This window comes from Cavia porcellus, unplaced genomic scaffold (assembly GCF_034190915.1).
Source record: "Cavia porcellus strain 051 isolate PalLab524CR breed Dunkin Hartley unplaced genomic scaffold, mCavPor4.1 scaffold_19, whole genome shotgun sequence".
Taxonomy (NCBI): Eukaryota; Metazoa; Chordata; class Mammalia; order Rodentia; family Caviidae; genus Cavia; species Cavia porcellus.
The window spans coordinates 60253413-60268061 of record NW_026947502.1 but is presented as its reverse complement, the minus strand read 5'-3'; the positions used below and the strand labels follow the sequence as shown (position 1 = coordinate 60268061).

Below are 14649 nucleotides of genomic sequence, written 5' to 3'. Positions count from 1 at the left end.
AGTATGCAGGTCTTTCTGAAGGACCCTTTCTAGCTTCTTTCTTTTACCTGATTGAATTGGCTTGCTGCTGCTGCAGCTCCATCCTTAACAGGATTTAATACTTTAACAGTGTATAACTGCCAAGGGACGTCTACTACAAGGTATAAATTTTGCAGGTAAATTTCCCATTTTTTGTTTTGTAACTGAATTTTGAGCAAGTTTAATAACCCTTTAGCTTGTATTATATATGAAGAACATTGTTTAACAATTTGTTGAGCCTGATTTTGGGTTAAATGAAATTGTTTGTGTAAGGCAGAAGCATTTTTAAATGATTCATATATGTAAATGAGATCATGTGGTGTTTTTCTTTTTGTGTATGGTTTACTTCGTTTAGAGATATCTGTACTCCCATGTTCACTGCAGAATTAGTTACAACAACCAAGATATGAAAATAACCTAAGTATGTATCAATGAGTCAGTAAGGGTGTTTATATGTACATAAGTTTCTGTAAGTGTATACACACGCAAGGTGGAATATAACAGCCTTAGGAAGCAAGGACATTGCCATTTGCAACAGTGCAATGAACTTCTGAGATTTCTCTCTTCATAAAGATATTAATTTATTCTTTTACTGTCAACAGGGAATTATAGGGTTCGGGGAGCCCTCCTGAGCTAGATTTGTTTACAATAAGTTGTACAACAATGACTATTAAAAGAAACATTTTTGTACCTTTTTGAGAACATGTATAAAACCTTTCTGCAGAAAATTCAACTGCATGTGAGCATTTCTCAGCATCAAAAATATCAGAATACCAAATGCTTAATATAGGTATTACATGAACTGTTCACTTTTTTAATTGAGTGAAATATTGTCTAGCTCAGACTCTCAAGGTAAAGTTGTCCTGTGACACAAAAGGAGAATCAAGGTGCTGAGAAACCAGAAGGAAAGTGGAATAGACACAAAGTGTGGAAGTCGTGCACTTTGAATGGCTAAGGTCCATCCGAGGTGTGGCATTGATCTGAAAGATGAGTTTTGCATCTCGGAGCCACCTGTGTATTTCATGCCACTTGATAAGCTGTGGGCGTTCTATAAACAAATGTCTGCTGACATATATGAAGCAAATTCACCTTTCTCCCTCTTTACTTTGTGCTTTGTACTTTATTATGCTAAAGTGCTAAAGATCTTAGTGTTCAAGTGATATAAAGAGGTGATAGAGGTGTTGGTACCATTGAATAATTGTACAAAAAAGCATCATTTCCATGTGACAGGTACGGTCACGGAGGTTGCCCTGCTGCTGGGCCCATGGCTCATTCTGCCCATGGCTCAAACTTGGAGCATGAAAAAGCTGGGGACAGGAGGGAGCTAACAGATGATGCCTCGCTCCTTGCCACACAGGACTTTTTGAAGTACAGTGCTTGTGGAGTTCCCTTGAGTGGCGCCATGCAGGACCAAGCCACTGACTATTCTAGAGAAACTGTGGCCTTTTCTGGAACAGAGCGTCTTGGATTTGCCTTCTGGCCTAGCCTGCGTCATGTTGCTTCCACTACTCCTGCCCTGGGACTGTACCCCTGATAATGTGTTAGCATATGTTCTTTTTCTTTTTTAAAGAGAGTTGGGGCTAAGAGACTTTTCTCTTATGAAATAGATGTTTGGAATGCCATTTCTGGGTGCTGTGGGGTATCTAACCTTAGGAGAGGCATTGAGGTAAAGGGAAGGGAGATGAAATCAGACTTCCAGAAGGAGGCAACCTTACAATACGTTTAGAAGGAAAAGTGGAATATAGTCAGGCAGTGTAGGGTGAGAAAAACAAAATGAAATGACATAAGCAGAAATATGGGGGTATGAGGTAGTGTGTTGCTTTCAGACTAATAAGGCTCCTAGGGGAAGAGGTGGTAGTGTGGCAATCTTACAACTGTCACCGTGGGTGCAGAGAGAGGCTGCTTCATCCTCTTGCTCTCATGGGCTTTCCAGGGATTAGTGGGTGAGAAGTGTAAGAAGACCTGGAGTTTCAACCATGGCCTGAGCACTGAGTCTGGCTCTGCATTTGCCCATCAGTGTGGCCCACACAGTGGATTTCTGGTTGCTTGTTTTAGGTGGCTGCTCATCAGTTTTAGATAAAAGTCAGGAACCTTGTTTGTCGGGAAATAAAATCTGGTTTATTTCCACTAAAACACAAAGCCAAGGGCTGAGCAGCGGCTCCTACTCTTCGGACAGCACCGGGTTTACTCGCTGGCTCTCTCCCTCGTGGGCGAGTGCAGCTCTGCCACTCCCTGACTGTGTCTGCTACTCATTTGCTGGTCTTATCCCTCTAGCACTCCAGTTTGCAATTCTGGAAATTCACTCAACATGGGATCATCTTGATGAACTGTGAGAAATATGCCTACCTATCCCCAGGACGCACAAGACAGATGTGACAGTGTTGATAGGTACCATGCTCAGATTACTTAGTCCATATAAATAATCTACAAATATTTTTGAAAAGCCAACTGTTTCTTTTCAGAATCAAATTTATCAAAGTTTGACATAGCATTAGTTACCCAGGAATGCGGTATACTGTGATTGCCTCTTCATAAAACAACAAAATAAAAAGTTGTTTACTACTCTTGTCTTTGCAATGGCTATGTGTGCAGAACACAACTTCCGTGGGTTTCAACTTCCTATCTTACAGTGGAGAGATATCTTTCAGGATTCTATTTGCACATAACAGTAACTGACCTGGTTGGATTAGTGAAGTTTTAGAAGGACTGGTTACATAATACTGGATAGCTCTCAGAAAACATCAAAAATCACACAGCAAAATGAAATCAGTGAGAAAACACTGCTGCCTGGACTGTCTAGAGCTGAATGCCCTGTATCCCAAAGAGCTCATCCTTTTGCAACTGAGAAGACTCATGCAGCCCTTGCACCAGATTCTGACTCAGGAGTGGATATGGCTGACTAGCGAAGATGAGGTTAGAGTAACCAGTGGGAATATCTGACAATGATGGCTCCTTGATAAGAGGTGGCCTCAGCTCAGTGGATGGCAGAAGTTCATTAGAAGGGACAGGGGTCCAGGTTCTCCAAATGTCTACACACCAACTGCTGCATGTCCACCAATGGAGCACGTGAAATGACTGCAGGGGACACACAAGAAACTTTGCTAGCATTGCATTACTTCATGTGCATTGGGAAGATACAAATAAGATATTGACCTGTCAAGCTTCTCTTTTGTGTCAAAGTTTTAGATCTAATGCTTGTTCACAGAAGATTCGTATACAGAATGCAATAATAATTAAAAGAAGAATCTCGAGTAAGGAATTTTAATGACACTCAGAAATCACAATATTCTTCAGATGACTAAGGTTTTGGTAACTAGTCTAGAAAAATTCAAATGTTTAAACTTTTATGACAAATAATGATGGTAATAAATAAGACTTACACATTTGGTGCTATACAGTAGACTCTGTTCTAAGCACTTTAGATGAGTTCATTTAACATCATATGGGTTTTATGAGATTATTGTCATCATTATCCTCGTTTTACAGATAAAGAACCTGAGGCACAAGATGGTTAAATAGCCAGAGACCATTTCATCTCTACTTAATTGAAGATTTGAATTCAGACCACTATCCTTTACCTAACATCTGCATGACATGAATTTCTGTACAACAATTGCACTGGGTGGTTTTGAGGCTGATTGTGGATTAAAGGTCACAGAATGAAGTAAATGCTTTTAGAGGACTTGTCTTCATGCCAAAGAGCCGTGCTATGTAGTCTACAGCAAGGTTCTTACTCAGTGCTGTTGACATTTGGGGCCAGATGGATGATTCGCTGTGTGGGGAAATATCTTGTGCACTGAGCAGAGAATCCCTGGACTCTATCCACCTTCTCTGGTTGTAACAACCAAAACTGTATTTAGGCATTGCCCCGTGTCCACTGGGGGTATAATTGCTCCCCACAAAAACAAAAACAAAAACAAAAACAAAAAAAACTACTGATCCAGAGAATTGTGAAGCATGGTGAGGAGCCTGTGAATAACTGTCATCCTAGAGAAATGATCTGAATAATCAGCTCTGGTATGTTTCCTGGTATTTTCTCTCACAGTATCACATCAGTATTTGTTATTGGCAGGTGTGTCTTGCTTCTCATATCAGCAATAAATAGACAGTACCAACCTGTACCAGCTAATAGTTTTTAAAGCAATATGTTATAAATCTTTAACTTTGTGGATTACTTATAAACTGAAAACCAGTCTTTATTTTTCTAGAAGTGAGTGGCCAGACTAGTAAAAAGAGTATTTGCCATTTATAGCTTGGCAAGAAACTAGAAGTATCATTAGCATCTTAAAACATGTAAACCAGTCCAAAATTCTTTCTTAGCTCAGTGTTTGACCATATCAAGAATTTCTTACTGGTTCTTTGTAAGAAAAGAACAAATTATAAGCTAATCCATTCTCTGTATTTGAATATGTTCATCAGAATTTAAAGACAATAACCAGCCAAAATGCTCCTCCAATGGCTTCAGAGCTATCCCTGATTTAAAAGCTCAGCAGAAAGCCATATCTTCCACGATCATTTCCAGAGTCTTTATCAGGAAGGTCTGTTTCCTTCCACGAGCATCTTGTACTCATTCCCTATGCTCTACTTCATATTCCACTGAATTGCATAGTAGATCCTTAAATCTTAAGGGCAGAATCATGTCTTAAACAACTCTGTGTCCCTAAATACTTGGTGCAATGCCTTGCACATAGGAACTACTTAGTTCATATTTGGTGAAAGCATGTATGTTTCATTAAATTAACTCTCAAATTAATTTCAGATTTTTAAGTCAGAAGTCAGTATTTGACAGCAGGAGAAAGAAATCAGTTGCCAACAGGGTATCTATTGTTGGCCCCTGATGATCAGGGTTGTGGTTCAGATCTTAGTGTGGGTATTTTATTTTATTTTATCCTCTTCTCCTATTTACAGAGTAAGAGATTTTTCCTTTACAATTCCCTTTAGCCTAAAATATAATAAGTGTTTCTTTTTCACTTGGGAATTAGTCACAATCTTTTGTATTAATTTCACTGATGCTGTCAGAATTATCTGGCTTAAGGATTTTCACTTCCTGTTGGGTATATGCTGTTTAGGAGGCTGTTGTTTGGGCCCGCCTAGTTACTCCTGTTCCTGAGTGGGCCATGAAAACCTGCCTAGTTCCTCCTGGTGACTAGCCTTGCTGTGTGCCCTCGGGGAGTCCTGACCTGTGGACACTGATCCCATCTCAAGAAGCAGATAGTAAGGCAGCCGCACTTCATGTCAGTCTTGCTCTATCTCCTGTGTGAAAAAACAGGTCTTTCGTAATAACCATTCTCTCCAATCCAGTACTTTGTTTCCCAGGGCAGACAAAATCATTCTCATATTCTCACTCCACTGGGTAATGCGGAAGAATGTATGTGAATTGAACTGAAAGAGTGAATTTAGCTGACCATCGTGGCACATGTCTGTAATCTCAGCTATGCCAGAGCTCAAGGCTAAGAGACCCTGTCTCAAAATCAAAAGGGGGCCTAGGTCAGTGGTAGAGTGCCCTGAATTTGATCCCCACTACTAATAAAAAAGACTGGATTTAGTATTTTCTGTTTAAATTCAGCCATGTTATCAGGGCTGAGGCTTCCATAGAGAAATGTTCCTCTGTGAAGTTTTTGTCTGCCTCCCCACCTCATTTTCCCTAAAGATTTGCCAGAGGAAGCTGAAAGAGCCCTGGAAGTCCCTTCTTAACGAAGCCTGGCTTTGGAGACCATGGGCTTTCTTGCACTCAGAAGTCCTGCATTGCATTTAAAAGCTGACCTTCTCCTTTTGCCTTTCTTTGCACTGACCCTCAGCTTCTCAATGGAAAATCTTCTGTGGCTTCTTCACTAATTTTTATTTGAGGTTTGCTCTCTGGGTCTGCTTGTGTTAGGTACATGATTCAGGTGACCTTCTATATACAGAAGGAGGGAAAGAAAGAAAAGGAAAGTGAAAAAAATGACTATGAACTATACTTTTAACAAAAGATATGGTACATGGTCACTAACTAAATTTAATAGAAAGGAATTTCACATTTCTGTAAGGCGAAGAATACAACCAGACATGAGCCAAGAAATAGCCTATTGACCTTTTCCCAGAATCTGTTGTAATTTTAAGCCAAGAAAGTATTCTCTCACTCTTATCTCCTTTATAGAGGTCATGAAACTGTCCTACTATTCTTGAACTTAACTCTTGATTGGAGCTTGCACTAGTAGACAAACACACTTTTCCTGTTAGGCAGTTGAAAGATTATTTGTTATTAAAAGTGGAAGATTTGGACGATATAATATAGAAGGGAACAAAAAATTATTCCATTTCAGTCCAGTTCTAAGTCACTGTGACAGTATACCCACGTAAGCTAAGACAATCCGATGTGGATCAGTTCCTTATGTGTTACACAGATTCATATAATTTCCATGTTGGTCAAATACTGTGTAATTCTCTGCCTCGTGGCCCTCTGGATTTTTACCAAGGAGTAGGGAAATCATTATTTCTTTGGCATACATGAATATTGAATAGATGCTGCTATTTTTTTGTACTAAAATGCTTAGATTGGGAAAGTTATTATTCATGTGCAAAAGAATGATTATATATTTGGTCCTGGAATTATTGACTAAGAAAGTTAGAATTAGATATCAGAAGCTAACTTTCTTTAATCTTCCCATGTTATAAATTTATTTCAACAAATGCCTATTGTGTACCTGAGGCCTAATAAAAATCTGATAAAAAGTTGTCAACTCTTATTGCTCACTACAGTTATCTGGAGATGCTTTATAAATGAAATAGCTGGGCTCCAACCCAGCAGCTCTTTTATAATTAATCAAATATGGGGCCTGGACATAGGTAATTTTTAAAACTTCACAACTGATTCTAATGCTGCTGGAAATGCCTCCCCCTCATTATAAAACAAATCTGACATTAAATATTTTTATTATGCATCTTATCAGAACAAGACTACTCAAATACTTCAATCAAGTAAGTTGATAAATGAATGGGAAGAAATTAGAGGAACTCTTCAGAGCCTTCTTCACTTCCATTGGTTTCTGTCTCATTTCTTTTATCTGCATTTACTTTTTTTAAACTAGTCCTATATTGCCTTTTTAAAAATAAAATTGAATACCACCATGAAACACTTCTTTATTGACTTCCATCATGGCTTCTTTGAAAATATTTTGAAATAACTGCAGACAAATTTGGCTTTGTAGCTAACTAACTCGGGCTAACAAGAGTCACAAATAGGGGACTCTGAGGTTGTACAAAGCTTAGGGACCACTGCCCAGCAGTAATTTTGAAGACAGAGTTGAAGTATTAGATACCATAAGCTTCTGGGGACAAATATTTTCCAGGACTGTAAGGCCTGAGAATGGTTTCAGAAGTAAAATAGAAATCAGGAAGTGAATGTGAGGTTTTTAAGTACAGAAACGTTGTGTGAGATCAGCCCCTGGTGGTCACTTTAACTATCACCGTTGTGCAGCCTCTGAGTTGAGAGGACTTGGCCCGATACTGCTATGTTAACTTCCATCTCAGATCACAAAAGTTATAAGCATGGAAGTTATTCTCTACTGTTCTCTCTCTCTCTCTCTCTCTCTCTCTCTCTCTCTCTCTCTCTCTCCCTCTGTATATATATATATATATATATATAATTCTCTTTCTCTAAAATAGGCTTGTATGTCTTCAGTCGTTTAGCATCATTTGCAGGAGAAAATTCCAGAAAATGAACAAAAAGAGAAACAGTCCTGTGTTATCTTGCCTCTTCCCACTGCTCCATCTTTACGTTGATTCTTCAGAACTCCATCTGGATTCTGCGACAGAAAGCAAAGTTTTCTGAGTAGAGACACAGGGGTAAGCATTGCAGAGATGGGTTTTCTATGCAAAGACAGGAAGGGGTTCCAACGGTAGACCATGTCCCCAAAGATGCGAATGTGTGTTTATGAAGTGTATTGAGGCAGGAGAGGATCGAGGGCTGACCTTTCCTGCTACCACTACAGGTTCTTTTCCTCTGACACAGATAAGACTATGGAAACATTTAGACAAAGTACAAGTGTGGTGACTTTCAACACGGGCCAAGTCCGCAGTAGGGAGCAGCGGGGAGGAGAGCAGATGGTGGCTGTGGGAAAGCACCAGCCTGTCTCAGCTTCCTCCCTCTGGAAAGGGGTGACAATGCTGCAGGACTTTCCACAGTGCCATCTCCACCTTAGAAAGACTGCAGCGGAGAGGCATGCAGGGGGTTTAGGATGTGCTACACTTGTGTAGAAGTAGATTAGGGAAGGATTAACTGCATGGTGACATTTGTGCTCTCAGATATCATACAGTAGTCCATTCATTCAGTGCATCCAATGACTGAAAAAATATGTGCAATGCATGATTTTACAAACTGGAGACAAACTGATGAATGAACAAGGTCTTTTCTTCCATGGAAAGACAGATAACATGAGGAACCAAACAGGAGAAAGTCAGACAGTGATTCCTTGCCACAAAGAACATAAAGCAAGGGAATGTGTCAGAAAGAAGGGGAGAAGTGGTTAGGCCTGGGTGATGTGGTTGGAGAAGGCCATCCTAAGCAACATGGAACCTGTTTGTTTGGCAAAGGTCTGGGAAAAGGCATCCAAAGTGAGGCAAGGGAGGAACTAGCAAAGGTGAAACCTGGGAGGTAGGACTATGCTGGGGCAAGGCACTGAGTGTCCCAGAAGGAGATCTGCTGCACGGAACAGAGCAAAGCACATTTGGGATGGAAACTCATCACTAAGGTCAGGTCTGACAAAATCTCAAGATAAAAAACGTTTACAGTGACTTGCTCTTTCTTTCTAGAAACTATTTCTTGACCTCATTTAATCCCTAAACTCTTATCAAATGTCTTTGGAAAAGGATGTGATAACTTAGGAACACCAAGAAGTCTAAGGCTAAAGAGGAATTGTTCCTCCTAAGGATATTTGCATTTGAATTAAATGGCTTTAGTTATAACATTTGCTGCATCAGCTGTTTGGGTAGCAGGTATTTTATTGGGAAGTATGATTTTATTTCCTGCTGCTATTGTAACAAGTTACTATAGACTTAGTGACACAACAATATCAATTTTTACCTTACTGGTCAGGACTTCAAAATGGTTGAGCTCCTGGAAGGTGTGCACTTTCCTAGGCTTGTGGTCCTGCATGGCTCTGACCTCTGCTTCCACCAGCACCTGTCTTTGAACTCTGACCATCCTGCCTTCCTCTGAACCTACTTTGATAATCCCAGACAATGTCTGTATCACAAGACCCTAATTTAATCACATTTGTAAAGCTCCTTTTGCAAGGAAAGGTGACATTCACAGGTTAGGGATTAGAGTTGACATCTTTCCTACTGTGGGGATCATGTTCTCTGCATGTGGGAACCTCAGAGAGCTCTTTTATTTCTCGGTTGTTTCTGCTTATTATTTCCTGTGAAATTTTAGGAACAGATAGTCCTGTGGTGTCACTAAAGACTAGATTTCCCAGACCAATTGAGTAATTGCTCTTAATTTTATTGTACTTGCTATTTTGAACACATTGTTTACCGGGTTAATTTGGAGAGCATCTTCTGGGATGAGGCTTCTCACACTCTACAGGGTCTCACCTTTCTGGTATTTGAAAAACAAAGATATATGAAACAGAAACAGCAGAGGCCTTGGTACTGAACCTAAAGGAATGGAGATCAATGTTTATTACTAAGAAAGTACCATGAGGTAATAAGCATTGTATACAGGAGCCTGATGTGCAGGTATTTTGGCCTTCCTGGCATTTGAGGAGCAGTCCTGTTTCTGAACCTTTCAGAAAGTGAGAACTGGGTCTTGTGTAAGAACTAGCGGAACTGTTTTATTTCCATTCTCTCAAAAACTGGGCCCTCTGGGGGTGGGGAGAGCTCTGTACCATAATTAGTGCCCTGTAGTTTCATAAACCAAACTCTGTCACCAGTTCCTACTCTAAAGGAATTGTGTTCTTCATGTTAACCCATGACCATTTCCTCCTTCACAGTCTTACTTCAGTTAGTTACCAAGTTAGAATCTTTTTTATTTACCACAGTCAAGCCTCCAAAGATCTGTGCCTTGCTGATTTAACACTCATAAGTTTACTGCCAGTGGTCTTTGCTTACCTTTTTTAACTTTTGATGTGTCCAGGCTACATTTAATATTTATTGATAAAAAATGAGTTCAACAGGCACACTCCTGCTTTATTGCTGTAACTAGCTAAAATAATGGCTTAGAGAGACTTAAATTTTTCTTTGTTATCTTGCATTAGATCGAAGTTGCTATTGTAATATATTACTACAAACTAATAATACAACAATACCAATTTTTACCTTATGGGTCAAGACATCAAAATGGTTGTAGGGGAGAATTCATTTCCTTTTTTAGCTGCTAGAAGCTGTCCACATTCCTAGGCTTGTGGCCCTGCATCACTTTGGAAGAATATGGGCTTTTCTAAATGTAGAATCATGAAAAATTATCATGGGGGGATTTATGATGTTCTCTTTAAGTGAACATAATCTAAATTTGAACAGAAGGCACAATGATTGGATCAGAGTTGGGATTTGGGGAATTCAAAGGCTGCCTCTAGAGTATGCCTCGGGCTCTTCACTTAAACTGGGTTAGTAATAGGATTATGAAAAAGGTCTATTACAAGTCAAGGGCTTAATACATAGTAGACAGGTGAGTATTTGCTGGGTTAATGCCTCATAGGGAGTTACTTTAGCAATGCTGACGAGGTTCTATAGAGAAAGGATTCAAAGTTACTATAGTTGGGTAACACAATACCAACATACCTAGTAAGGGCAGTGTGTAACACATTTGTTTTAGACTTCTCAGCTGTTGGGATATGAGCTAAGTATCTTCTAACAAAGTCGAGTATGTATCAGTCATTGCATAATAAAACACTTAAAACCATTTTTGAAACTCAAAAAGTATTACAAGAATACTGAACTCGTCTGCAGTTTTTGCCTGTAATGATCATGGGATTGCTTAAGGCAACATAACAAATTCTGTAAGAATTTGCTCCTAAAAACCTACGGTAGAGCTAAAATGAAGACATGCTGATTTTCTGCCTTGAAATCATGGCGGCATATGTGCGGCATAGAGTGGGTGCCCGCCAGAGTGAAGAGCCAGAGGCTGCCTGTCAAAGGCGACCAGGTCACTGCCAGAGCGGCTGGGCCTCTGAGACCTGAGGTTCCTGCTGGTTAACAGTGCGGCTCCGGAGCCTCTGCTTTTTAAGAATCTGGCTCTTCGAAGGTGCTGATGTTCTGCTTCTACAAAGGAGCAGCAACCACTTGGCAGGGACGCAGAATGCAGGGAGGCGCCTGGCCGCTGGGCTGTGCCTCGAGGACCCAGGGCTCCCGGGATTCAGCCGCCAGGGGCCAGCTGGGGGCCTTTCCCAGGGCGCTCCACCAGATCCCCGGCCCTCGGGCCCGCAACCGCCCATATAGGGCCAGCCAGGATCACATATTTGGGACATCCAACAACGACAGAGCAACAACGGGTGTCGTCTCCGTCCGCGGGGACGAAAGGAAAGCAAGCGAAAGCCCAAGCCACGAGGGCGCGCGGCGCTCGCCCGGAGGCCGCCGGGAACCGCTGCGTTTCCCCGCCCACCCGAGGTAGGGGGCGGGACAGGCCAGCCTGAGCCCCGCCCCCGCCCGGGCTCTAGAGGGCGGAAGTGACGTAAACCCAGAGACATTTCCGGTGGGCCGAAACTAGGAAGAAACTTGGAGCTTCTCGGGCGCCAGCTGCCTGTCGCGACAGCCACTGCTGCTGTGCCCAGTGGCCCGGCTGAGCTGCAGTCGGGAGGCCTGGTCATGGGGCAGTCTGAGCCTTCTGTCGCGTGAGGCGCAGGCCCTCCCGCGGGTCCCCTGACAGGGTGCAGGCGGGCAGGCGGGAGGCGTCGTCGCAGCGGCGGTCGCGGTCCCCGCCGCTGGCCGGGCTCCGGCACCATGAACATAGACGTGGAGTTCCACATCCGCCACAACTACCCGTGGAGCAAACTGCCGGCCAACGTGAGGCAGGTACGGGCAGAACCGGGGACTGGGCCCCCAGCGGCTCGGCCCCGCCCTCCCGCACCTGCTCCGCGCTAGGAGGCCGGGCTGTTCCCCTCGGCAGAGTCCTGCCCTTTCCCCGCCGGCCACGGCGTCAGGGCCACTGACCAGAATGAAGCCCCGGGTGCAGAGGGGTTGCCTCGGGCCCGGGCGCCTGCATGACGTGCCGTCGCCGAGACGGATAGAATGGTGTCCTCAGGACTACTCGCCTGGAGCCTTCGCCTTCAACCTCCGTCTGCCGGACTCCTTAGGGTGCCGAGATCTAGAGCTCGGTCCTTGACCCCCCCCCCTCCACCCAGAAGTTCAGGCTAGTGGAAAGAGGACGAGAAACTGATGAATGAGGTGTAGATTGACGGAGCTCAAACCTGCCTTCTGTTGTGTTTGTAGGAGTAAGAAATTGTCCCGGATACTTGGCGAGGATGTGTCTAGAGGTGTTTAAATTGGGTCTTAAGAGCACCAGTGAGTTTGTAAGCCAGGAGAAATAAAGATTTTCTCAATGGTTAAGAACGTCGTTTGGAAAAACAAGTCTCCAGAATAGTGAGCCACCGAGTACTTGAAGTCTGGAGTTGTCGGTGTTATTTGGAGATGATGAGTCCTCAGGGGTGGGGGTGGGAGTGGGTGAGGAGGAAGAAGCGGTCAGGACTGGGCTTTGAAAGGGGTACACCCTCCTTGTCCAACTGGACCTCGTCCTTAGACAAGATACGTCTGTTAGAGATACATCCACAAGAGTGACAAGGCTTCAGGGAGGTAATGCTCAAATTTTTGAGTGGCAGTTTAGTCCGATGTTTAACATACACTTATTTATTAAGGACGTGTTCCTTGTTCTGGGTGCAGGTAATTTGCAGCAGTCAATGAGACAGAGACTGTCTTCATGGAGCTTATATTCTTGCGCAGAAAGAATAGCAGTAAACCAATAAGCGAATAAATACATAGTGTGTGAGTGGTCGTAAAGTTTGAGAAGCGCCTCGTAGGAAACATTTTCTCTGACTTTCATTTCTTCCTACTTGTTAGAGAGTAACGTTGTGTTTTTGTTGGAACTGGGCATTGTTACTATGGAAAGCTTGGAGTGGAGGTGGTGGTGGTGGTGGTACAAAGATTATTGTGGTTTACTTTGCTACCCCTCCCCTGCAGTAGTAAAAGAGTAGCATGCAGTCTGTGATACATCCCATGGCAGAGAAAATGTTTTTACTTAGTAGATACCAAAGTTCAGGGAAGTGGAAGGATACATTTCAGGAACTTAGAATTCTGGGGTGTCTGGCAGCCCAGTCACATTTATCGGAAACTGGAAAAGTAAAGCGCTAATCCTGAAGGAACATGATCTCTTGCTAAGTTTGAATGAGGGCTTAGTTGGACACTTGCTTGAAGTTCTGTGACATCTAAAGACAGTTGGGAGAGCAATAATCCTTTTTTTTGTTCCATTTTTTCTGTACTGTTTCATCAAAATTAATGCAGCATAATGAAAGGTAAGTAGGTAGTGACAAAAAGCTTTCTAAAATTTGCTTATGATTATTAAAAATAATCACAGGACAGTATTAAGATTAGATCCAAATACCAAATTAAAGTAAAAACAAAAAATTGTTTTGCAAGATTACTTAAAGCTGTAAACTTAAAAGAATAAACTTGGTCATTGATAGATATTGAAAAACTCACTTGTACAGGTTTGTTATCAAACACTTGGGCCCTACCACTCTATATTAGAGTAGTGCATCAGCTTTCTGTCTGTTTTCTTGCCCTCAGTCAGAATAGGACACTCCCATCCATTCTTCACACTACACTGGGATAATGTTTCTAAATTGCAAACCTAGTCCTACCACTAACCTGTCACATTACTTGTGGCTTCTTGCTCAATCTCACTCATGAACTTCCATCTACTGTGAGGTTATCCTGACCTAAATCTGGAAGAGCTGCCCTTGGATATCCTGCCATAGTACTCCTTTATCATAACGCTAAGCCACCATGGTGCATTTTCTGGTTACATTATTTATGCTTTTGTGTTGTGAGCACTAGACACATAATTGGTTTTAATAAATATTTATGGCAGGAATGAATGGTGGCATCAGCCTGAGATATTTCCTGGGCAATCCTCAGTCATTTTAAAACTGAGGAAAATTCTTTGTATGGGAAGAACTTGTTTTTTGGTACTGTAAGTTATGATATGGTTTTGATGAGCTTGGTTTGGAAATGATTCATATTTCCTACTTCTAAAAGCTAGAGGAAGAAAATTTAGATTTTTTTAAAAAATAAGTTTAAGCCAATTACTTTTTTTAGATGAGGCGAAATACTTTTAATATGCTATAGGTTGCATTAGACTTTTTAAAAAAACATTAAAAGTTGTGGATGGAGCTGTTATTAAGGTTTTCTGTGGCTTACTTGTATTCATTGTTTAAAGCAATTCATAATCAACAGTCCATTTATTTTAAGGGAAATCTTATGACCGAGGTTCCAATTACTGTGGAGGATTATTGTGTAATCCAAGAAGAATCAATTAAAAATGTGATTTTGGGAGGAGGGGCATTTGGGGATATACATACTGGCTTTAGTGTGTCTTGGAGCAGTGGCTTTGGAAAGTCTGTGCTTTTAGGCTGACTTTCTAAATGATGTTATAATACCCGT

At 41.8% G+C, this 14649-nt stretch overlaps 1 protein-coding gene across 4 annotated transcripts in view; it reads left to right on the top strand.

Moving 5' to 3' along the window:
• The first annotated feature begins 11669 nt into the window (after positions 1 to 11669).
• The window catches only part of Fam91a1 (family with sequence similarity 91 member A1), a 42172-nt gene continuing 39192 nt past the window's right edge, over positions 11670 to 14649 (top strand). For 2 of the 4 annotated variants that reach the window (XM_063231133.1, XM_003467359.5), the window contains exon 1: positions 11672 to 12006. In XM_063231133.1, the coding sequence (XP_063087203.1) occupies positions 11935 to 12006 (72 nt within the window). In that variant the 5' untranslated portion in view covers positions 11672 to 11934. Of the gene's footprint in view, positions 12007 to 14649 lie in introns of all 4 variants that reach the window. The other 2 variants (XM_063231134.1, XM_013149966.3) reach the window with 2 other exon arrangements.